Here is a 24,579-nt window from a genome sequence, read left to right on the forward strand (position 1 = left end):
AGAAGGTACTCAATCAATGCCTATTGTTGATGGGGGCCAGGAGTCCCCACCTCTCATTGGATGTAAATGGGGTTGGTCCCTCACAGTCCCAGACCCCAGGATGGTGATAAGAAGCCTGAACAGAGGCTTTCAGACAACAAAGATGGGGGGGGGGTTGGAGCTGAGCAAAGGAAGGGGGGCCCCTCAACAACCTCAACTGGTTTATACTGGCACAGCCTACCTGTCACCACCACCAGGGAGTTTAGAGGAAAGAGGAGAAACCCAGGACATCCAGGGGGTTGCAGGAGACACAGCTACTGCCTCCTTCACACCCTAGCTCAGGCTGGGGTCCTCAGGTCCCCGTAATGACCAGGGGGGAAGCCACACTTTACGATCCTGGCACTGAGAACCAGCCACGGTTCCTGATAGGAGGGTCCCACACTTGTTAATGTAATGTGAAGACCTCCTAGGAATGGGAATCTTGGATATTAGGGTTAGGAAGAACAGTCCCTCAAAAAACAAACAAACAAACAAAAAACAACAGATAAGAAAAAAAAAGATAGGAGAGGGCACTTTGGTCACCAGCTATTTTAAGCCATGGAGTGTTGCCTGACTGGTCATTCCCGGCACAAGAAATCTCTCTCATTGGGTGGAAATGGCTTTGTTCTCATAACAAACCTAGCCTCCCTGGACTTTGCAAAGAGGGCTCTGGGTTCACAAAACGCTAATTTATATTGGCAGACAAACAGGATAGGCAAGTAAGAGAGCTCAATATGGGGCAGGACCCAGAGAGAGAGAATGAATTAAACTCAGCTCAAAAGGGTGACCATTTTTTCAAACCCTCACTTCAACCCTGTGTATCAAGAAAGCCCAGGGGAACACTGGGAGACTCAAGACCTTGACCGAGGTAGGGGCATCCCTGATGTTAACTTCAGAGGCACTTATCTCTCTTTTTACACAGAGACCCCCACCAGCCTGGAGTGGTATCTGCTATGCAGTGGCATCTGACTCAGGTGATGGGGGAGGGGTGGGGTCCCTCTCCTTGACTGGCAGTCACATGGTTTGTTTGGGGACCCACAGCTGACCCATGAGAGACCTAGCTGGAGCTTGGGCCACTGGGGTGAGTATGGTACACTGGATGAACTTGGGGGTCACAGGACAGCTGCTCATCAGACAGGGTATGGGGCATCTTCACTGACTGTTGTGAGCAAGGTCATCCTGTCCTGTCAGTCTGGATACCAGCTAACCAGAGTATCTACTCCTGGCCTACTACTTGGCATGAGGGGCTGGGTCCAGAGTTAAGGTAGGTGCAGAGGACTTTCATCCTGGGCATGAGGCCCCAGTGACCTCAGTCCTTCAGAAGCCCAGCTCCCCCTCCCCAGCTGCAGCTTCCCAGGGCACCAGAAGGCAGATATTAACAGCTAAGGGTCAGCACCCAAGGAGCCGGCCCAGCTGCCAAGAGGTCTGTCTCCCTTTATGGCCCTGCTCTACACGCTGAATGACCTGAACTGTCTCTAGGATGGCCACTATGATTCTACGGCCCAGAAGGGACAGGTTCCATGTGTGGCTTAAGGTGGCAAGGCTAGGCCAGGTTCAGAACACCTTTTCAGCCTGCCTCTAATGTGGTCCAGACCTCAAGAGGCCGAGGTCTGCAGTCCAGAACACAGGAAAGTTCCCTGCACGGTGCTAGAGGAGGTCTGGGGGTGTCTTGGAGCCTAAAGGCGCCCCACTTCTCTTGGAGCTCCTAGTGTGAGGAAGGAAAGTAAGTTAACTCCGGTTGAGAGGCAGGACACAGAGAGGCAGCTTGTCTGTGACCGATCAGGGCACCCACAGGATCACCACCGGCCCCCTTACCTGAAGTCACTGTAGGGGTGGATAATCCAAAACCCAGCCGACTTAACCCTCTCCTGCTCCCGCTCCACGGCTTTCTGGCTGCCAAACATCCTCAGGGAGAATTTGTTGACCCCGGGCTGGAGCATGGCCCCGAACTGGCGCTGCATAAAGCCAGCCTGGCCCAGGCGCACCTCGGCCTCGGGGAGGATCTGGTCCCCGGCCGCCGCGCCTCCCTCCACTTTGATAGCGGCGTCCACCGAAGGTTGCTCACAGGAGGCGGAGGTCGACTGCGGTGACTGCTGGAGTGGCGGAGGAGAGGCTGCGGGCTGCGCCGAGGGGCAGGGGCGCTCGGGCTCGCCCGCCAGGCCTGGGGGCGTCCTGTCCTCGCCGGGGGATGCGTCGCCCTCAGCAATGAGCCGCCGCTCCTCCGCGGAGTCATGCAGGTGCCCGTGACTGCTGCCGCCACCCGCTCCGCCGCCGCCCCGGCTGCCCAGCGAGGCCAGGCTTCCGCGGATGCGCCTACAGTCGCCGTTCGTGCTGGACTTGCCCGCGCCACGGGCGGGCCCCTCGCCGTCTGCCGCCCCGAGGGCCGCGCCCCTGGACTCCGTGCCGCCCGCGGCCACCGAGGGCGAGGGCGAGGGTGAGGGCAGCGGCCGCAGCCGGATGCTCCTGCGGCTGGGGTCCTGGCGGCCCCCAGCTCCCTCCTCCTCGGCGTCCTCTTCCTCGTCCATTATCCACGCCTTGGCCCCCACCTGCTGCGGAAGGCTGTAGAGCCGCTTGCGCATGGACGGCGGCAGCTTGTCCATGGTGCCAGGGGCGGGTGCCGGGCTGGGTGCACCGGCGCGGGTGAGGCACCGCGGACTGGCTCCAGGTTCGCCCGCTGGTCAGTCTGCCAGCGGGGACGCGTCTTCGCCGCCGGCCGCCTCAGGCACCCATGCTCAGGCAGGGTGCGTGCCGCGGGAGGCTCCAGTCCGGCTCCGGATGCCCGGGCTGACCGCGCTGCGCCTCCTCCCGGGCCGGGCGCGGGGACCCCGCTCTGCCTCCCTTCCTCCCTCCTGCGTTCAGGGGCGCGGCGCAGGGCCTGGCTCCAGGCGCCCCGCCCCCGCGGGGAACAATGGGCTCCGGGAGAAGAGGCGCCTGGCCGCGGCGTCTGGAAAACCGCTCAGGAGCGCAGAGCGCACGGCCAGCGCGCCTCTCCGGCGTGTGTCCCGCGGACAGGCGGGCTGTCCGTCTGTCCCGCCGCCAGGGCTTTATGGCCAGCTACTCGCGAGCTTGCCTCGCCTCCTCTGGTCGAGCCCGACCGGCCCGTCCCAGGGCTCCCGCCGCAACCAAGCGGAGCCCAGCCGTCCACCCGGCTTACATCAGCGGCCACCTCCCCCAGAGCGCCCTCCGGCAACGCTCGGCTCCCGCGCCCGGGAATATTCATGAAGTCGCCGCAGCTCGCGGGTTGCCATAGGAGCGGCTCCCGCAGCCCGGCCTGCCTACCTGGGCTTCTTAAAGGAGCAGCGACGCCGTTCGGGGCTTGAGAGGTGGGCGGGGGGCGAGGGGCGGATCTGGAGGGGGGCTCAAGGTGCACCGTCGCCCTACCTTAGGGGCGGGGGTGAGAAGTGCCCTTAATTCTAAACCCTCGGCCAAGGCTGGAAGCGCACCCCAAGTCTAGGGTTCCTGTTGGAGTTGCCAATTCCTCCACCCCATGATTGAGGGGCGGGATTTCCCGGTCTTTCCTCCGAGCTTTGGGTTCGCTTTTCCCGGGCGGCTTTGCTTCTCAGCTGGGTCTGAGACCCTCCTCCGGGGAGGCGGACTAGTGGTCTGGATTCGGAGCCCCGGGCTTTCCCGCAACGCTCCTGGAGAGGGGGTTTCCGGGAAATGCGCTGCGTGGGGCTGTTCCCGGGTTTTTTCTGCGAGAGGAAGGGGGCGATACCCCTGCAGGTCTTTCCTCTGCTGAGCTTTGCAGCAGCTGGGCAAGGAGGGCGTGGGGAAAATTGCAGGACCCACGCACAGGACGCGCGGGTGAGACCCAGCCCTTCGAGGTAAGATTTCGAGGAAATGTGCCTGCAGTAGCCACCGCCTCGGAGTCCAATACCCGCCCTCACTTCTCCCGGGGTGGTTCCAATGCGGGTTTGTGAGACCAGGGGCTGCTAGCCCTCTGGAGCTAGCTTTGCACTTCCTTCTCCCTGGGTTCTCATCCAGATTATGATACACCTCTGTGGACTAGCGGTAGGGGTGTTCCTGCCCCTCTCAGGCCCCTGCCCAGCAGCAGCAGCAGCAGCAGCAGCAGCAGCAGCAGCAGCACACTGCCCCATTCCCTTGGAGTCTGCGCTGCACTCCAAACCCCAGGCCAACTGGCGGTCTTCTCTTTGTCCATGTACATAATACAGGTCTACTCCTCTCTAACACCCTGACTGAGTCTGACACTTCCCATCCACACAGGCCAGGCTACCAGACCCCTTTTTCCCTGGCCTGGGGGTCACCAAGATGGAGATGGAGCATCAGAGGGAAGGGGTTGGCCAGGGAAGATTGGAGTTTGGATTAATGCTGACATGGGTCTTCAGCAAAGTCTGACAGGAAGTAGGCAGGAAGATCCCCTAGCTCTGCCATCTCTCTGAGGAATAACGAAGTTTTTTTCAAGGATTTTTAAAATTCTCATTCTTAGCCCACTTGTGACCACCACCCACACCCCATTCAGAGAAGAAAATTTAAAAGCAAGATAGAGGGGGTGGGTAGCCTGACAGGGGCTTTTCTGCTCTAGCCACTGGACCACAAGACCTCCTATAAGAAAGGGAACAACTAGGTTGATGATATCACCGCTAACTGGCATTTCGACTTTTGAGCAGCTCTGAGTTGACAGTTCTCTGCACAGATGCTGGGAGGCCTAATCCCTGCACGTCCTTGAGTCTCCTTGAAAGGAGTATTCTTAACTGGCTGTGAGCCCAGCCTGCCCTGGTATGCCAGGTACATGGGAAGACTTTCATTTAACTCACTTCTGTGGGCTTCTGTGTCCAGTGAGGAGCTAGTCTGCCCTACTCCAGCTTCAGAAAATCAGCCCACACAGGTTTCCTAGTTACCCATGGTAAGGGGATCTCCTTCTTAAGGAACCCTCTCCTGGCTTCCAAAATCTTGATCATGTCCTCACTTTTGGCCCCTGTGTTTCATGAGCTCCTGTCAACCTGAGCACTTATTACACAGCACAGTCTGTGTGCCCTTCACAACTGAGCTCCCTGAGGATATGACAGTTCCGACTCATCTCAGGGACCTCAACACTAACACAAGGGTGGACAGAGAGCCGATCAATAAATGTCAACTCTATGCATGTGAAGAGGGGCCCTGGAAGTTAGCTAATGCCATTGAACGGGATTCTTGAAGGAGATAGAGGATATGATCAAGGTTCTGCTGCCACAGGCTGATCAGGGATCAGGGCCCCTTAACTCCTCCTCCTCTAGCTCCTCACCTACCCTCAGTTTGGTCAGCACCACCCATTCAGGACCATCTAGAACCACCTTTGGGTGCAGAAATGACCACTAGATAAAAGAGGCATGCAGTAACCCCTGATGAAACCTGGCCTCCCCGTGTCTCCTCTATGTGAAAACCCTCATGGAGGACATGGCATGCCAGCAGTTTGAGGAACAGGCAGGGAGAAGACCCAAGTCTTTCCCTGAAGGACTCTAAACTGTGGGAAATCTAAACATCTAGACTAAGGAAAGAGGAGAAAGTTCAAGACAGGAAAGAAGTGTAGACTAAATCATGCCTTACCCTATGAGAGATTTGAGGAGGACTTTGCTGAGCTTAGGGTAGCTAGGGAGGACTTCCTAGAAGAAGATGTCGTATTTGGTGAGAGACATGTATCCAACACATCATTTGTTAAACTTCATGAAATTTTGTGAGCCAAGTATGGTCACATTTTTACAATTTCTCATGGCTCAACCTAACATGCTTACTCCCATTTATAAGCAAGAGAACCAAAGCATAGAGAGATTAAGTAATTTGCCAAATGTCCCACAGCAAGAAAATGGCAGAGCTGGAACTTCAACCAAAGGCTCCCCAGGCCATGTTCTCCTCTGCTGCCCAGCTGACTCACCTAGATGGGGTGGGGGTCAGCACAGGTGAGGGAGGAGAGGCAGCTCAGAGTCTGGCATGGCTAAAGCAGATAGAAGGCAGAGAATGGAGCCTTCCTATTCTGTGTTCTCCCTCTTGCCCCAGCCAGGTCTCATGTCCTCTCCTTTCCAGTACTGCTGAAGGAGCCTGGGGTCTGCTCTGGTTTGTCTGGTAACATGAGAGACAGGCCCTGGGGACCCCAGCAAGAGGAAGGCTTTACCTCTGAACTGACATAGAGAGAGACTTGTGGCTCTCAGTTTTGAGTACCTCCAGGAGAGAGATATGTGTCCTGCTGCAGAGGTTCTGCATGTGCTTGGAATGCAAACCCAGAAAAGATATGGGTCTAAGAGAGAAGGGCTGGGGAGGAGGGGCTTTCTTTCCTGGAAGTGAGATTCAGAAGACCTGTTGGTAGTGTCGTGGGTATGTGGCTGATTATCATATATCAACCTTAGACTTTATTTAGTGGGAACCTGGATGGGCAGAAGGGGGTGGGAAATTCTAGAAATATTTTTGCTTGTGGGCCATTGGAATTGTTCTTGCTTAAAGGGGCAGCTTCATGTAATGCCAAGGTTTGGGCTTAAAATTTTAACAAGGGGGAGGGGAGGGAGAGAGCGAGCAGTATAGGATATTTTAGGGTTAACATTATATCCTTGTTGGATTTTCTTTGTTAAAGCACCATTTTATGAAATACTGCTAGGAGATGGCATTTTTTTAGGTCCTTGGCTAAATAAAGAGTTGGTGTACAATTCTGTGTTTGTTTACAAAAATCATTTATTTATTGATCTGACAGAGAGAGAGAGAGATGCATCGATTTGTTGTTCTACTTATTTATGCATTCAATGTTTGTTTCTTGCATGTGCCCTGACCAGGGATCACACCTGCAACCTTGGTGTAGCCCAAAAATTATTTTTGAAATGGTATTGGTCTGTGAATCCAAAAGTCTGAGCGCCCCTGCTGTAAACAATAGAACATGAAACAGGCAAACAAAAGCTCTAGAATTAAGTATTTCTCTGTCATGTGCTGCCTGTGTGTGCCTCAGTCTTTCTCAGGTATAAACTGGGTCCGATGATATGTACTTCATAATGTAAAGACCAACTGAGAAAATGAATGCACTGAGCTGGGCTTCTCATTTGCAGTAAGTTCTCAACAAACACTGGATGATGGAAGATTGAATGAAACCTGCATTGGCCAGTGGAGGGGGAAACATTTCAAATCTGATTAATGTCATATGTTCATCTTAAAAATTGCTCTTGAGACAAAAGGGATGTCTTGCTATACAGAATTGATTTCTGTGAATTCTCCACCCCTGCTAAGCTCTGGCCCGGTCTCCTCCAGAAGGCAGATTTTCTTCTTTCTGGGATAGGCACTTGCCTAGGTGGGATCAGAGGGAACTGACTCAGAGGTCACATCCTTTACCCTGTGTTTAGATCCCCCCCCCCCCCATACACAGGTACAACCTTGTCTTTCTGTTTAGTGTAGATATGGTCCTCCCAGGGCACCTTCCGCTCTGCTCAGAGGCAGGTTTGCTCTGTGGAGTCCTGACCTGGGGACTAGGCCCCTGAGAAGGAACACTGGAAGCTGCTACATTCCCTTCAGCTTTTTGTCCCAAGGTTTCCTGATGGAGAAGCCGGAGGGGAAGGAAGAGGCACATGGGGAGCAAGCCTTACTAGGTACGGATGTATGGAGAGAACAAGTCAACCACCTCATCTTGACCACGCCCTTGAATGCCCTTCCTTGAGCATAGCCACACATGGATGGATAGAAACAGATGCCATTCTAGAGGTTTGTAATCAAAGGTCAGAGTAAGTGCTTCAGAAGCTCAGAGCAGTGGTGTTCCTGAGTATGATCAAGGTAGGCTTCCTGGAGGAAATAAAAAGTGAACTAGGTTTTCTAGGAAGTAGTGTGTGTGTGTGTGTGTGTGTGTGTGTGTGTGTGTATGTGTGTTTCTCGTGGGAGAAACAGTGAGTGGAGCAGCCTGGCAGGAGTGAGGCTTGCTGCATTCTCTCAGTGGAGTCAATGAGGCATTGTCGGAGGATAAGGCTGGGGTAAAGGTCCACCTCAGGGGCCCACTAGCTGTTGCCCCAAGCTGGCCTTAGGAGAAAGTCTGCTGTCTCCACAGAAGGAAGGTATTGGGCCCTTCCGATCCCCTTCTCCCAATACCCTTACCCCCAGACTCTGGCTGTAAATACCACTGGGAGCCCGCATGCCCACGCTCCCCCAGTGACGTGAGGGCACTAGTGAAAGGAAGCTCCCAGTGGCTCAGTTTCCAGTTGGGTTTGCCACCTGCTTTTTCCTCAGTTCTGCCTGGTTTCTTTAGGATCTGGGAGTGTGAGCTATTGGATTGTCCTTTCTTTACCGCCTGCCTTTTTGCAGGACCCCACCTGTGAGTGCTTAGAGCCCAGCAGAGCCCAGAGCCCTTTCATCTCTGGGCCAGCCCTGGCTCCATTCTTCTTGATCTCTTCACACTCCCCGTCCTGCACTCCCAGCTGTTCCCTCAGGACTCTGCCAGGGCAATGACTGGGACATCATGCCCCTCTCCTCCCGGGAAGGCAGAAGAAAGATGTGCTGACAGCTCAGCAAGGCCTGGACTATGTCTCTGTGTCCTGCTGGGGCTCCAGGATGTCTGGGCCACCTGGACTTGGAGCCAGGCTACAGTGAGGCACTAGGGTAGGGGGAGGCCCCTGAGGTGCTGGCTGAGAAGAGCTGCCAAGAAGTAAGTACAGAGACTCCTCTGTCCCAAGTCTGGAATTTACCATATATCAGGGCTGAAGTGAGTTCAGACAAAGGCCCCAGGGGTGGTTTCTACAGCCTGGGCTGGAGGTGTTAGTGAGGGAAAGGAAGAGACAGGCTGGCCTGGGAGAGGGGGAAGAGGCTTGGCAAGGTGGAGGGTGGAGGGAGGGCTAGTGAGGAGAGCAGGAGAGATGGGGCTTTCCTGGGAAACCCTGAAGTGGCTCAGGGGGTGAGTTTGGCTCACAGCCTCCCCCCCCCACACACACACACACTGTGGGCCCTCTCTAAGCCTGGCTCATGCTGTCCTCCCTGAAGTGCCCTCGTCCTCTTCCCCTTCTCTACATCTTCTTCCCCAAGTTCACATCATTCCTTTTATTCACTCCTTTATTTAGCTAACTTGTGTAGTACCTACTAGACGATGGTATAAGATCCAGCCCCTTATCTCCAGGCACCTCAGGCTGCAGCAAGAAACAGAAACAGAAACGCACACAAGGAAGCCAGGGACAAGTGTCATGTGATGTGGACAAGTGGCTGGAGAGCAACGGAGGGAGGAGGAGGAGCACAGAGGAGGGAAGCAAGGGAGATGATCATCTTTGAATTGGCCTTTGAAGAAGTCAAGTGTGATTTGAAAAAGTGGAGGCAGAAAGGTGGGGCATGCAGAGGGCATAGTGGGAGCAAAAGACAGGCAGAGGGGAGCCCATGCACTGGGTGGGTGGACTGGCTAGGAGACGGCAGCCCTGGTGAGTTGGTTCTGAAGGCAATGGGGAGTGACTAGAACTGATTTAAGACAAGCCAGGACTTTGGGGACAACCATTAGGTTGTACCCTGGGAGCCCAGTCCTGTGCTTAGCTCCATGGTGAGTGAGCAACAAAATAAGACACAGTCTCTGCTCTTGGAAGCTCACAGTGGGGTCAAGGAGATTAGAGTAATGCCACAAAACCATTCAGTCATCCTGCCAGAGGCAAGGGCCTGGACCCCTGACCCCGGGGCACACGTGGAGTGAGCCACAGCCAGGCTCCATTGGCTGGTTTCTTTTGTAAAGCCCCAAGGCCCAGCCTCCCTCCCACAGCCTTGCACATCAAGATAACCTGCTATTACATGAGCCTTCTGCTGGATGCCTTCCAGAGAGACAGTACCGCTGTGTAATGAGAGCTGTGCCCCACAGGCCACCCTGCAGAGTCCAGAGCAGAGGCAGAGGCTGTGACAGAGTATACAAAAGGAGGCTGTGTCAGGAGCTGGGACAGGGACTCTGACAGGGGCTGTGACAGGGACTGTGATAGAGATTGTGAAGAGTCTGCCATGAGATTGTGACAGTCTGTGAAAGGGGCGGTGACTATGATAGAGGCTGAGATAGAAACTAACAGAACTGTGACATGTTGTGATAGGCTGTGACAAGGACAATGAAGGCGCCGTGCAGGGTTGTCACAGAGGCTGTGACGGATTGGGACAGAATGTGACGAAGTCTGCAATCACAGTCAGAGTTGGGACAACAGCCCCTGCACCCAGGCCCGCACTCTCAGAGCCCATAGGGCAGGTGGTGGTGACAGCTGCAGCACAGCGACAGGCCCCGACAGGCCCAGGCATTTGTGGAACCAACAGGCTGGAGCTGCCACAGGACGAGAATGAGAGCAAGGTGAGCGAGGCTGGTTCCCACCCGGCTCTGCCATGAGTTCCTGTCTGTCCATGGGCAAGTTCCTGAGCCTCAGTTTCCTCGATAATGCCTACGTTAGGGAGAGCTCAGATGGCAGAGTGAGGTAGGTGCAAGCGTGGACTGACTAGTGATCCCTATGAGACTCCAAGGTATTGCAAAGGGTCCCTGAACCCTTAGTCTCCCCAAGCACAGCCTGATGACTGAATAAGGAATGTGCCTTCCATATATATGAACAACCATTTCTCTCATGTGTGGATGCTAGTGTGCTGAATAAAACACCAATTTGTTTTGAAATGTAATTGAATTCATAGTCATGATAGCTGACATTTGTAGAGAGCTAGCTCTGTACCGGCGCTATGCCAAGTGCTTACGTAGTTCATACAATTCTTGCTGAACCGTGGCAGGTAAGTGGTATTATCCCCATTTTACAGATGACTGAATTGCGGCCAAAGAGATTGACTAACTTGCCCAAACTCCCGCAGTTCACAGGCATTTACTAACGTCTGACAATCTCTGATCTTCACTCACCACCTCAATCACAACTGATATCATATCAGATATATTTTGAAGTCTTGAAGTCAGAAATTTTTTCAGTGAAAATATTGAATGACTGGGACCTACTGGGAAGCACTGCTTCAGTTCATGGGAATTTTGGAACTCATCTGCTCTCTGCCTCCTGCCCCAGGCACCAGGCTGGGCACTGGGAATTGGGAATGAGCAGGTCCTGATTTTCTGCCCAAGGAGAGCACAGAACAGCTGTAACTATTTCAATGGCTGTGGATGTGGTTACACGTTTTGGTCGGGCTCTCACTGACCAACAAGCACTATAAACAGTGCTGGCGAGCAGCCCTTGTCCTCCTCTATTGTGCTAACTCTGAGCCTATTCTGACAGCCTCAGCCCCTTGTCTTGTCACCCTTCTTGAGTCATATTCAGAAGGGACGTTCTCTTCCAGGCCCCTTGAGAAGACAGGGCCCCTCGGCCTCTTCACAGAAGGTCCCCTCCTCTGCTGTTCTTGAGGGGTGGCTCCTCATTCTCCCAGACTCCCCCATGGTTAGGAAGTGAGGCAGTTGCTCCCTGTGGCTCCTCAGACCATTGCCCCTCTATGACCCATAAAACTCCTCCTCCCATACCCCTCTGAGGATCCCACAGTGGTCATCTCATGGCTGTCACCCAGGGATTGTTTCCACCCGGCTTCCTTTCCATCTAAGTCCCAGAGGGCTCCTTATGAACCTTGGCCCTGATTGGTTTTCAGAGACCTTTTCAACTTCAGCCACCCACTCCCACTTAGAACTACTCCACCTCTGCAAGCTGATATTCCAGCTTATTCTCACTACAGCTTCCACTCCCCCCACCCCACCTTCCCTTTACGCCTATTCTTCTAGGGGAGAGTAAGCTGTGTCCACTGTACCTGCCTCATCCCTTCCTTCTCTGGCTTAGACTCCAAGATCTACCACCTCAACCTCCATCTCCAGTGTCTTCTACTCCTTTGTCTTTTATTCATGGTCCTTTTTTGTTTGCCAGCCTGAAAACTCTAGCCCTGGGTCAACCCAACCACTATCCTTCTGTGAGGTTCATGGGCTATCACTGCCCTGCTGAAGCAGTCAGAAAAAAAATCACACAGTTGCACAGATTTGCGCTTTCTCAAATTCATCATCTCTAATGTGCCTGGGTGCTGCCTGGTGATCTCATGGTATTTTTCTACCTGCTGTGTGTTCATCCCTTCCATCAGTTACCATTTCTCCCAAATTTTCAACCTCTTCCTATAATATCCTTCCCATGAGCATTTAAACCTGATCAAATCTATCTTATTCAAAAACGTTTCTCCTTTCTCTCCTTCCCATCCATCTGCTCTTCTTGAAAAGGTAGGTTTCACATGCCTTCCCTTCCCAGCTCCCACTCATCCCTTAGCCCACAGTGATCAGGCTGCACTGCCGGCATGTCTTCAGCAAGACCCAATCCACCTTTCATTCCTTTCCTTGCTTGGCCTCTGGGAATCCGGTGACACTGCTGACCCCTTCCCTCTTCTTTAAACATCCTCTTCTCTTGACTTCAGGGATGCACACTCTTCTGATTTTCTTTCTTTGTCTGGCCAGTCCTCAGTTTCCTTGGTGTGAGGACGAGGGCCTCCTCACCTGCTGGCGTTGTTCCTGTTTCTGTCATATGCCTTTTTCTCTCATGAGATCTTTCTCCCTGGCCACTCTCACCCAGGCCCTTGGCTCCAGTTCTCATTCAGAGGTCTCAGCACAGACCTCTCCCCTGGGCTCCAGGCCTGTTTATTCAGTGGCCTCTTACAGACACTTCACACTCCACACACTCTTCTCCAAAACCCCACCGCTCTTCCCACTCAACGAATGACACCGCCATCCTTCCAGGGGCTGAAGCCAGAACATGGTCATCACTCCTGACTCTTTCTTCCACCCTACCTCCCACATCCAGTCATTTCAAAAGTCTTTTTATTTCTCCTTCAAAAATATATCTCCAATACATCTACGTCAGACCATGTCCACTGACACAGCTGCATATTATTTCTTGCCTAGGCTATGGCAACAGCTTCCTGACTGGCCCTCCTGCCTCCAGCTTTAACTTCCTAGAATCCATTATCCATCGTGCTGCCAGAGGGTTTTCTAAAATGTAAATCTGGCCATGTCTGCTTAAGACTTTTCAGTGACTTCCATTGGTCTAAAACCCAAACTCCCTAACCTGGCAAATAAGCTGCTTCATGGGTTGGCCACCATTACTTCCTTCTCACCAGTGACCCTCCCTTCTCTGGCACTCATGCACTTTGATAGGCTTTGTCCTTGTGGCTATCTTCCCATGTTGCCTCTTGGATATCAGCCTGAACCTATGTTCAAATGTTCATCTCTCTCTGGCCTTGACTGATCCCAGCATATCAATAAAGGAGCAGCAGTGGTGATAATGGAAGAGGGACAAAGTAAAGAATGTGAAGATGCTGCTGCTATTAGCACTTGGTAGGGAGACAGACAATGTTAGCTCTGGGACCAAAGAAGAGGAGCTCCAGCCAGTTGGTGGCCCAAGCCCTTTTTTTTGCTGGTGACTGTCTCAGTGATCAACTGGTCAGGCTGCTTTGACCCTCTCAGAGGCTTAGCTAGGTAGCACCAACCTGGTACCCACTCGTGTGTGCCCAGAACTGGTCCCCATTATTGACACTTGGTTTGTCAGGTCAGGGCTATGACACTCCTGGTATGGATAATATCCCTCACCAATATCAGCATTTATTTGCATCTATAAATATGCATGGAGGCTATTTGCCTAAACTGGGAAGGTGGTTGGAGGCTATGAAGAAAGGAGAGAGCAGTCTGGAAGATGATGAAAAGGCAACAGCCCCTGGGACAGTCTGAGTCATTGTCTCCAAAGATAAGCCCTAATTTCTGGAACCTGTGAATTTTATCTCACATGACAAAAGAAAATTTGCAAATGTGATTAAGGATCTTGAAAATGGGGAGATGATTTTGGATTATCTGGGTAGGCCCTAAAAGCAATCATTAGTGTCCTTGTAATAGGGAGACAGAGGGAGATTTGACCCAGGACAAGAAGGCAGTGTGACCACTGAAGCATGATGCTATGCTGCTGGCTTAGAGGATGATGAAGAGGCCATGAGCAAAGGAGCACGAAGAATGCAGCACTGGAAGCCGGAAAAGGCAAGGAAACAGATTCTTCCCTCCAGCTCCAGGAGGGAACACAGCCTGCCAACACCTTGATTTCAGCCCAGTGAGACAAATTTTAAATTTCTGGCCTCCAGAGCCCTATGATAATAAATATGTATTGTTTTAAGCCAACAGGTGGTGGTAATTTGTTATAGCAGCAATAGGTAACTCATACAGTCCCTTTGCACCCTCCCTCTCTGTCCCCTCTTTCTTCTTCTTGAGTTGGGTTAATCCCCTTGCTGTTCGTAGGGAGGTCAGATACTGGGCAGAAGAGAAGGCCCTCCTCCTCACCTCTACGCAGGGCCCAGTGCCCTCTGGTTCCAGGGAATGGTGGCTTTGGAAACACTGGAAGAGGCACCATTTTGGAGCAGTAGTCACACATGGGTCACTATTAGAGTGGCTTTGTTGGCCACAGGGACTGAAGTAGGACAGGAGAGGAAGAATTCCAGGGAAGCCATATGAGGATTGTAGCTGAGGGGGTGATGCTTCAGCATATATGGGCTCCCTCTTTAGGACTCCCGGAAATACTTGTGGCAGAGGAGGAAGAGGGCAGAGGTCTTAGAGGTGCAAGAAGAGAAACAGCAGGAACTTGGGGAGATAGATGTTAATGGAACTTTATTTATAGTCTCAGACTCAAAGAGTCTGATAACATTTGTGTTAGATTGCTCTTCTTGCTGACTATTTCTTCCCTGCCTTACACAAGGTGGCTGATTAAGCAAATAATGATATCTAATCTTTTTTCATCCCCTTTCCCCATTTTCATTCAGTTTTTATCTTTTTCTTATGGAGTCGAAGGAATACTTTTCATTTTGGAGAGAGTATTCCCTTTTCTATTATTTATTGCTACAAATACTCATTCCTCACTCCCCCTGTTTGTTACTGAGCTTTTGTTGTGGAGTATTTGCCATGCATAAAATTTCATTTTTATGCAGTGAAGCATATCAATCTTTTCTTTTATGATCTCTGACCTAGATATCACATTTAAAGAGCTCTTCTCCACCTCAAGAGATATTCACTTGTATTTTCATATCTGTAAATACATTTGCATGTACAAATATTATACACATTTCCCCTATTAACTGGCAATCCTCTTTCCTCATATACCACATTTTATATATATGCAGATATATCTGGATTCTCTATCTGTCCCATGATTTGCTTCCCTATTCCTGTTCATAATCTATGTCTCTCCCCCAAATTACTTCAAATGTACCATAATCTATAAATTTATAGACTTTTATAATCTATAAAAAATGTGCTATAATCTACTAGAATCTCTCTCCTCTACTGCGCATCTCTTTCAGAATTCTCCTAGTTATTTCTCCCCAGATTAACTATAAAATCATTGGATTATGTTAAAAATCATGTTGGTGTTTTGATTAGGATTGTGCTGAATTTATAAATTACTTTAGGGCACATAGATGCCTTTATATCATGGTGTCTCCCCCTCAAAGAGGAAAGTCTATCTATATATAAATCTTATTTTGCATCTGATGAGAATCCTGCCATGGTTTCAGCCTGGTGCAGCCTTTTCCTTCATTTTTGTTTCTTTGTTTTTTTTTCATTTCTGTCAAGTTTTGGGAGGGTATTTTGTAAACCTGCATTTAAGCCATCATGATTTCCAAAAGTCTTCAGATTTGCACTGAATTGAGGGCAAAGGCAGGTGATGAGCTGAAGCCGGAGGTGTGGGTGAAATTCTGAAGGAAAGTAAATACTGAATGAAAGGAACAGAATCTTGCAAAGTCCAACATTAATGGGAAAGTGAATGTGGTGGATATGGATGAGAGACACGTGGAAGGGAGAGGTGAAAACAGCAAAGAGGTGTCACATAAGCCAGAGGAGGAGGAAAGTTTAGGAATGGCAGCCAATGGAGGCCACTGTCGCTATGGGGGTTTGTAGAGGATGACTGTGATGGAACTGTGGACTGTGTTGGTTGTGACAGGTTGGTAATAATGTTTAAACTTGGACACTTGGAAAAAACTCTAGGACAAGGAGGATAAACTACAATTATTCTTGGCAAACCAGGCACATGGTAACCCCAACTGGTGGTGACCTCTGAGAACATGGTCTCAGTGGGTGATGGCCAAGGGATCCATGTTATGTGGGTTGAGGAGTCAAGACAGTGAGAATAGAATGTTCTTTTTAGAAGTTTGGCCCAAAAGTAAGAGAGTTGTGTCATAGCTAGAGGGAAGTTAAGATTGAAGGAGGGTTTACTTGCTTGTTTGTTTTCTAGGCCTGAGAGATTTATCTGTTGGGGGAGGAAAAACATTTACCAAAAACAGAGAGATTGAAGATGCAGGGTATAGAGGGGATTATTAATAAAGAGAGGAGATATAAAAGGGGAAGGAAGTAATATCAACAGCTCGTGGAATACGCAAGGTTAGCCTGAATGAGAAGGAAGGACAGTTCTTGGTATGAAAGGCAAATAAAAGAAACAAACCCCCAAAAGGCTGAGGTACAGGGACAGAGTCTGAGGGAACTCATTTAACTTCTCCAGAATGGTTGCTGAGAAGGAGGTGGGCAAATCTGTATGGGACAAAGAGCCTCCAAAAGGAAACAATTGGAAACACTTGACCCCCTCTTTTTGGGATCAACATGGTTATATCCTCTCTGATGGACTGAGATGCTTCTGAACAAGGTCCACTGGTGGGGGCACCTAGACAGATCATGCACTGCCAGGCCCTTGGCTGTCAGAGTTCTGGCTGGTGTGTGTATGGAACTGGAAGCCTCTCCCATCCTAGGCATTTCGGCATGTTGGGGTCTTCTTCCATTGGAGAACTACTTTAGAAATCCATTAGACATCTGGGCCAGTGAAGACATCACTGTGTTGGTGGACAAAAATGCTAAGACTGTGCAGGACCAGGTTCTACAGGGACACCTCGGGTGGCAACAGAAGCCACAGCTAATCAGAGGCTTCAGTGCTCTTGTTCCTTGGCTTTGGATGACCCAGCCCTTGTGAGGAAGTCCTTGATGTTCTTGGAAAATTCAGGGTGGAAGAAGAACCCAAGAGAGAAATACAATATTTCTTATACCTTTGGATCGGCTTGAATGGTTAATATGGATATTTATCTTATTTATATCCCAACTTGATAAATCAAGTTCATATAGTATGTATGTACCATTCAAAATGATATTGGAAAATAGAATAAATAGATTTGATGACATGAAAAAATATTTAGGAAATATTAATTGAAAAACTAGTATAAACATGACAATCTAATTTTTGAAAAGAATATGTAATATGTTTATATAAACCCAGATATAAGACTGTAAGAATATATATCAATTAACAGTGGAAATAAAGGTGATTTTTCTTTTTACTTACCTTTATTTTCTAAATTTTCTTTGATGTGCTTGTATTGCTTTTTTTAGTAAGCTATTTTTTTTTTAAAGACTTGCCAATTAGACACGGGACCTTAGCTGAGCCTGAAGGAGGAATCTGTCGAGGGGCCACTGCATGAGGCTGGGTGTGCAGAACTGGGACTCCACAGACAGCCCGCCATCCTTGAGCTGTACCTTCAACCCAGGTGACATAAATGGAACCTTCCCCCTTCTCTTGACCCTGCAGACAACTGTCTGGAACCCATATGGACTCAAGACCAAAGGGAGAGACAAGGGTTTAAGAAGACTAAAATATCCAAGGGATTCTTGGAAGCAATGGGCTGCTGTTTGCTGTGGTTGTGATTCAGGTTATATAAATGTCATGCTTACTGCACTGCACGAAGCTGCAGTTGAACCAACAGACTACGGACAGAGAAGTGAGGACACTGTTAGGGTCAGATGGTTTCCACAGCTGCTGTGTGGAGGAAGGCATACTGCAAGGCCAGAACCCAGCACTCAGAGAGAAGACCCTTTCAATTCTAACCAGAGTCCCTGATGAGTTCTCTAGAGCATCCAATCTTAAGTTGGATGGTGAGCACACACATTCTGGCCTGTGTTGTTGTTCATCCTTTATTTATCAGTTCGTCTACTGAGGAGAAGCTCTTGGGGCAGCTGCTGACCTCAAAGACCTTGCCCTAGGTCAGCCCCATTGGAGAGGTGCCCAGTGATACTTCCTACCTACTTTGGGCTGGTGTGTGTCAGGCCATAGTTGGTGCACATGAGTGAGTCTTCACTGGGCCATGTGGAAAGTTCTGGGGGCTGCCTGGCCCTCTGCTCTTTCTAGACCCTGAGCTTTTGATCCCTGAATCAGATGTCACCATTTGCCCCATGGGAAGCCCATTAGGTAGCCAGACTTCTTTGCTCAGCACAGCAAGGCCATCTCTCCCAAGAGAGGCACCTTTGCTAAAAGTCAGCAGGAGTGAAGTGGGGCAGGTGATGAGGGCAGGGCCTCCCCTGACCCACCTCCATAATTATGTGAAGATTCTATGACATCTCTGGTACCTACTAGCTCTCTCTGAGCTTCCCATGAAGACAGTAAAGGAAGTACATGATTCATCTCTGACTCATGCCTGATAGACATTTTATGAATATTTCTTGAATAAACAAATCAGTGAGGGAATGATTTAATCAGCATCCTAATTTGTGGACATAGAGTCCTTACAGGGGTGGATGACAAGATAGACTCTTTTTAGACTAGGGACTGAAGGTAAAAATGCCTATGGTGCTTGGCCATGAGAAAAAAGAAAGGCTAAGATGTCATCATGGTTTGTGAGTCAACATTTTAAGTATTAAATATTTTATGTATTAATTACTATACTTTATTTTTTAAACTTTTAAAAATTAATTTATTTTTGTTACACATGTTTCTCCTCCTTACCCCAGACACCCACCTCCCAATTCCCCCCCTCCCACAGCAGTGTTGTCTATGTCCATTGGATATGCATATATGCATATAAGTTTTTGGTTTAACTCATCCCTCCCCCCTACCCCCCTCCTCAGGTTTGTCAGTCTGAACCGTACTTCTTTCTATGTCTCTGGGTCTATCTTGTTCATCAGCTTATTTTGTTCATTATATTCCACAAATAAGTGAGATCACGTGGTATTTGTCTTTCTCTGATTGGCTTATTTCACTTAGCATAATAGTCTCCAGGTCCCTCCATGTTATGTCAAAGGATAAGAGATCTTTCTTTCTTACAGCTGCATAGTACTCCATTGTGTATATGTATCACAGCTATTTTATCCACTCATCTATTGATGGACACTTGGGCTGTTTCCAGATCTTAATGATTGTAAATAGTGCTGCTATGAAGTAGGGGTGCATATATTCTTTCTGATTGGTGTTTCAGGCTTTTAAGAATATATTCCTAGAAGTGGTATCACTGGATCAAATGGCAGTTCCATTTTTAATTTTTGAGGATATGCCATATTGTTTTCCATAGTGGCTGCACCAGTCTGCACTCCCACCAGCAGTGTACTAGAGTCCCCTTTTCTCCACACCCTCACCAACACTTGTTGTTTAATGATTTGTTGATGGCAGCCATTCTGGCAGGTGTGAGCTGATACCTTATAGTAGTTTTAATTTGCATCTCTCTGATGATTAGTGATGTTTAGCATTTTTTCATATGTCTTTTGGCCATTTGTATGTTCTGTTTGGAGAGGTGTCTATTTAGGTCCTCTGCCCTTTTTTTTTTATCCTCACCTGAGAACTTTTTTTTTTTTTTTTTTTGCATTTATCTTCAGATAGAGCAGGAGGGAGAGAGGGAGGAAGAGAGAGAGAGAAACATCCATGTGAGAGAGACACCTCGAGTGGCTGCCAACCCCAGGACCCCAACTGGGGCCAGGGACAAACTGCTACTGAGGAACGTGCACTTAGCAGGAACCGAACCTGGGACTCTCCGGTCCGCGGGCCGATGCTCTAACCACTGAGTCAAACCGGCCAGGGCACTGCCCATTTTTTAATTGGGTTCTTTGTCTTCCTTTTCCTGAGTTGTCTGAGTACTCTATATATGTTGGAAATTAACCCCTTATCTGATGTATCATTGGCGATTATGCTCTCCCATTAAGTGGGTTCCTTTTTTCCTTTTCCGTTTTGATGCTTGTTTCTTTTGCTGTGCAGAAGCTTTTTAGTTTGATGTAGTCCCATGTATTATTTTTTTCCTTTGTTTCTCTTGCCTTAGGTGTTACATCAGTGAAAATTCTGCTGCGTGAGATGTCTGGAATTTTGTTACCTGCATTTTCTTCTAGGATTTTTATGGATTCATGAGTCATGGTTAAGTTTTTTATCCATTTTGAGTTTATTCTTGTGTATGGTGTAAGTTGGTGGTCCAGCTTCATTTTTTTTTTTTTTTTTTTTGCATGTAGCTGTCCAATTTTCCTCACACCATTTATTAAAGAGGCTTTTTACTCCATTGTATGCGCTTGCCACCTTTATCAAATATTAATTGAGCATAATGTCTTGGGTTGATTTCCAGGTTCTCTGTTCTGTTCTATTGATGTATATGCCTGTTCTTGTGCCAGTACCAGGCTGTTTTGATTACAGTGGTTTGTAGTATAACCTGATATCTGGAATTGTGATCCCTTGTACTTTGTTCTTATTTTTCAAGATTGCTGTGGCTATTCAGGATCTTTTTTGTTTCCATATAAACTTTTGGAGTATTTGTTCTACTTCTGTGAAATATGTCATTGGTATTTTAATGGGGATTGCATTGAATCTGTAGATTACTTTGGATAGTATGGACATTTTAATGATGTTAATTCTTCCAATCCATGAACAAGGTATGTGCTTCCACTTTTTTATATCGCCCTCTATTTCTTTTTTCAATGTCCTGTAGTTTTCCGTGAATAGGTCCTTTATTTCTTTGGTTAAGTTTATTCCTAGGTATCTCAATTTTTTTGCTGCAATGGTAAATGAGATTTTTTTTTAGTTTCTCTTTCTGTTAGTTCATTATTGGTATATAAGAATGTGGTGGATTTCTTGATGTTAATTTTGTATCCTGTTATTTTGCCGAATTCATTTATTAAAAATAGCAGGTTTTTTTGGTGGAGTCGTTAGGGTTTTCTGTGTAAAATATCATGTTATCTGCAAATAATGACAGTTTCACTTCTTCCTTCCCAATTTGGATCCCTTTTATTTTTTTCTTCATATCTAATTGCTGTGGCTAAGACTTCCAGTAGTATGTTAAATAAGAGTGGCAGAAGGGGGCATCACTGTCTTGATCCTGTTCTTAAGGGAAATGCTTTTCATTTTTGCCCATTGAGTATGATGTTGGCTGTAGGTTTTTCATATATGGTTTTTATTATGTTAACATATGATCCCTCTATTGCCACATTGCTGAGCATTTTTATCAGAAATGGGTGCTGGACTTTGCTGAATGCTTTTTCAGTGTCTATTGATATGATCATATGGTTTTTAATCTTTCATTTTGTTTATGTGGTCTATCACATTTATTGATTTGTGAATATCGTACCATCCTTGCATCCCTGGGATAAATCCTACTTGGTCATGGTGATTAGTTTTTTTAATGTATTGCTGGATCTGATTTGCTAATATTTTGTTAAAGATTTTGGCATCTATGTTCATCAGGGATATTGGCCTATAGTTTTCTTTCTTTGTAGTGTCTTTATCTGGTTTTGGAATTAGAAGTATGCTGACCTCATAAAATGAGTTTGGAAGTCTTTCTTGTTCTTAAATTTTTTGGAATAGTTTGAGGAGAATGGATGTTAGTTCTTTGAATGTTTGGTAAAACTCTCCCATGAAGCCATCTGGGCCCGGGCTTTTGTTTGCTGGGGGTTTCTTGATTACATCTTTAGTTTCCTTAGTTGTTATTTGGTCTGTTCAAGTTTTCTATCTCCTCCCGGTTCTGTTTTGGGAGACTGTGTGATTCTAGAAATTTGTTCATTTCACCTAGATTGTCCAAATTTTTTTTTTTTTTTATCCTCACCTGAGGACACCTTTTTATTCTTTGTTCAGATAGAGCAGGAGGGAGAGAGAGAGAGAGAAACATCGACGTGAAAAGGACACATCGAGTGGCTGCCACCCGCACGACCAACCAGGGCCGGGGACAAACTGCAACTGAGGTACATGCCCTTAGCGGGAACCGAACCCGGGTCTCTCCGGACCACAGGCCAATGCTCCAACCGCTGAGCCAAACCGGCCAGGGCTAGATTGTCCAATTTTTTGGCATATAATTGTTCATAGTATTTTGCAACGATCCTTTGTATTTCTGCAGTGTCAGTTGTTACTTCTCCTCTTTCATTTCTGATTTTGTTTATTTGTGTCCTCCCTCTTTGTTTCTTGTTGAGTCTGGCTAAGGGTTCATCAATCTTGTTTATCTATTCAAAGAACCAGCTCTTTGTTTCACTGATATTTTGAATTTTTTTTTTTTTTTGGTCTTTATGTCGTTTATTTCTGCTTTGACCTTTACTATTTCTTTCCTTCTGCTTGCTCTGGGTTTTTCTTTTTGTTTACTTCCTAGTTCTTTAAGTTGTGAGGTTAGATAGTCATTTAGAAAAGTGTCTTGTTTCTTGAGGTAGGCCTATAGTGCTATGAACTTCCCTCTCAGGACTGCTTTCACTGCATCCCATAGATTTTGTATTGTTGTGTGTTCATTTTCATTAGTTTCCAGGAAGTTTATTTATTGATCTCATTGGTAACTCATTCATTGTTTAATAACATGTTATTTAGCTGCCATTTATTTGAATGTTTTTATTGTAATTGATTTCTAGTTTCATGCCATTGTGATCTGAGAAGATGCTTGATATAATTTCAATCTTCTTGAACTTGTAGAGACTTAGTTTGTGTCCTAACATGTGGTCTGTCTTTGAGAATGTTCCATGTGCACTTGAGAATAATGTGAATTCTGCAGTTTTGGGGTATAATTCTCTGTGAATATCTATTAAACCCATTTGATCTAGTGCATCACTTAGAGTTTCTATTTCCTTGATCATTTTTTTTGTCTAGAGGATCTATCCGGTGATGTCAGCAGGATGTTGAAGTTATCTGCTTTGATTACATTGCTATCGATTTCTCCTTTGAAGTCCTTTAGACAGTTTTAAGTATGTTTTGGTGCTGCTATATTGGGTGCATATATATTTACCAAGGTTATATCTTGCTGTTGGATAGATCCTTTCAATATTTTAATTTATTTGTAATCCTCACCCAAGGATATATATGTTTTTATTGATTTGAGAGAGAGAGGAAGGGAGAAGAGAGAGAGAAACATCGATATCAGAGAGAAAAATTGATCTTGTATGTGCCCCAACTGGGGATTGAACCTGCCAACTTTTGGTGTGTGAGATGTTGCTCCAACCAACTGAGCCACACTGGCCAGGGCTAATCATGATACTTTAAAAACTTGGTCCTTGACACTGGAATCACAGATTATCCAAGTCAAACCAAGTCCAAGTTCCAAACTAAAAAACACTGAGGTCTAGAAAAAGAAGAGAGTGTCCCAATTCCATTAGGCTGGTAGAGTTACAGCAAGATCAACTGTCTTGACTCCCAGCCCTGCATGCCAGTGTGTTCGGAGACCTGCTCTGAGGTGGGTGGGTATGGTAGTTTCTCCTATAAATAAATATTAGTTGGGCATATACTAGATGCTGCATACCTACACAAACAAGCAAGTTGCTAGGTGCTGGTGATGGAACAGTGAACAGGATAGTGCCTTAATAAGACAGGAGACAGGCAATTACGATAAGGAAAGGGCACCTAGCTTTGGGAACCCAGACTTGGGGTTAAGAGTCTGGTGGTAAAGCTTGAAATGAGGAGCAGACACTTCACATACTCCACTTAGAGCCTTTCCAGGGGCATCCCCCCATTCTCATGCCACTTTATCTCCTGTCTGTCATAGAGCACTCAGCTCCAGGGACCCAGGCACCCTGATAAGAGTCACACCTCATAGGCTAAGGGGACAGATAAGCACAACAGACTGCTCAGTCAGAGGGAGCCTCAGGCAGCCAAGTCAGTCTCCAGCAGGAGGCCCTGAGAAGGAAAGGACCGGCTATCCTGTTTGAGGGGACATGGGAGATGGTGTGTGTGTGCCCCATGCAGACACCTGAGCTCCTGCACCCTCTCAGCAGGTCCTTGCATCACCAGGCAATGAAATTAGATTCTGATTTTCAATCTAAAACCTGTCTTGTTTTGAGATCAAAGCTTCTTTGTCAATCTCCTCTGTGTTTCCACCTCTTTCCTCCCATTGGCTGACTCTCCATCTCGGTAGCAATTCACCCCTCTGCCTCATCAGCCCATCCTAAGCCATATTTCCACACTTCTTCATTTGGATAGTTCCTGAAATTCAATGTCTTCTGGAGAAGTTTGGAGGGAGAGGCAGAAATGGAGATAGAGGACTACCCATGATCATCCTCTCCTCCCCCTCCTTTTTCTCTTCTTCTTCCCCCTTCTCTTCTTCTCCCTGGTACTAGCAGGTGGGCTAACCTCAGAAGAGGCCTCTGTATCACTCAGGAGTCCCTCAGGATGGGGAAGATGTATTCACACTAGGCCATGCAGGAAGCTTAATAAAGAGTATATACACAGCTACCTGGCCACTGTTGCGCAGTGGTTAGAGCATCACACTGAGGGGTCACAGGTTCAATTCCTGGTCAAGGGCACATACCTGGGTTGCAAATTTGATCCCTGGGCCCCAGGAGGCACCAATTGATGTGTCTCTCTCATACTGATGTCTCTCTCTCTCCCCCCCCCCTCTAAAAATCAATGAAAAAAAAAATATCCTGTGGTGAAGATGAACACA

General features: G+C 47.8%; 1 protein-coding gene across 1 annotated transcript in view; it reads right to left on the reverse strand.

Annotated features, from left to right (window-relative positions):
- HCN4 (hyperpolarization activated cyclic nucleotide gated potassium channel 4) overlaps window positions 1-3,573 on the reverse strand; it is a 46,240-nt gene extending 42,667 nt beyond the window's left edge. Inside the window, exon 1 of the mRNA XM_036277247.1 lies at window positions 1,834-3,573. Coding sequence (XP_036133140.1) covers window positions 1,834-2,618 — 785 coding nt within the window. The 5' untranslated portion in view covers window positions 2,619-3,573. The remainder of the gene's footprint in view (window positions 1-1,833) is intronic.
- Window positions 3,574-24,579: the final 21,006 nt, after the last annotated feature.

Source organism: Molossus molossus, unplaced genomic scaffold (assembly GCF_014108415.1).
Source record: "Molossus molossus isolate mMolMol1 unplaced genomic scaffold, mMolMol1.p scaffold_m16_p_1, whole genome shotgun sequence".
Taxonomy (NCBI): domain Eukaryota; kingdom Metazoa; phylum Chordata; class Mammalia; order Chiroptera; family Molossidae; genus Molossus; species Molossus molossus.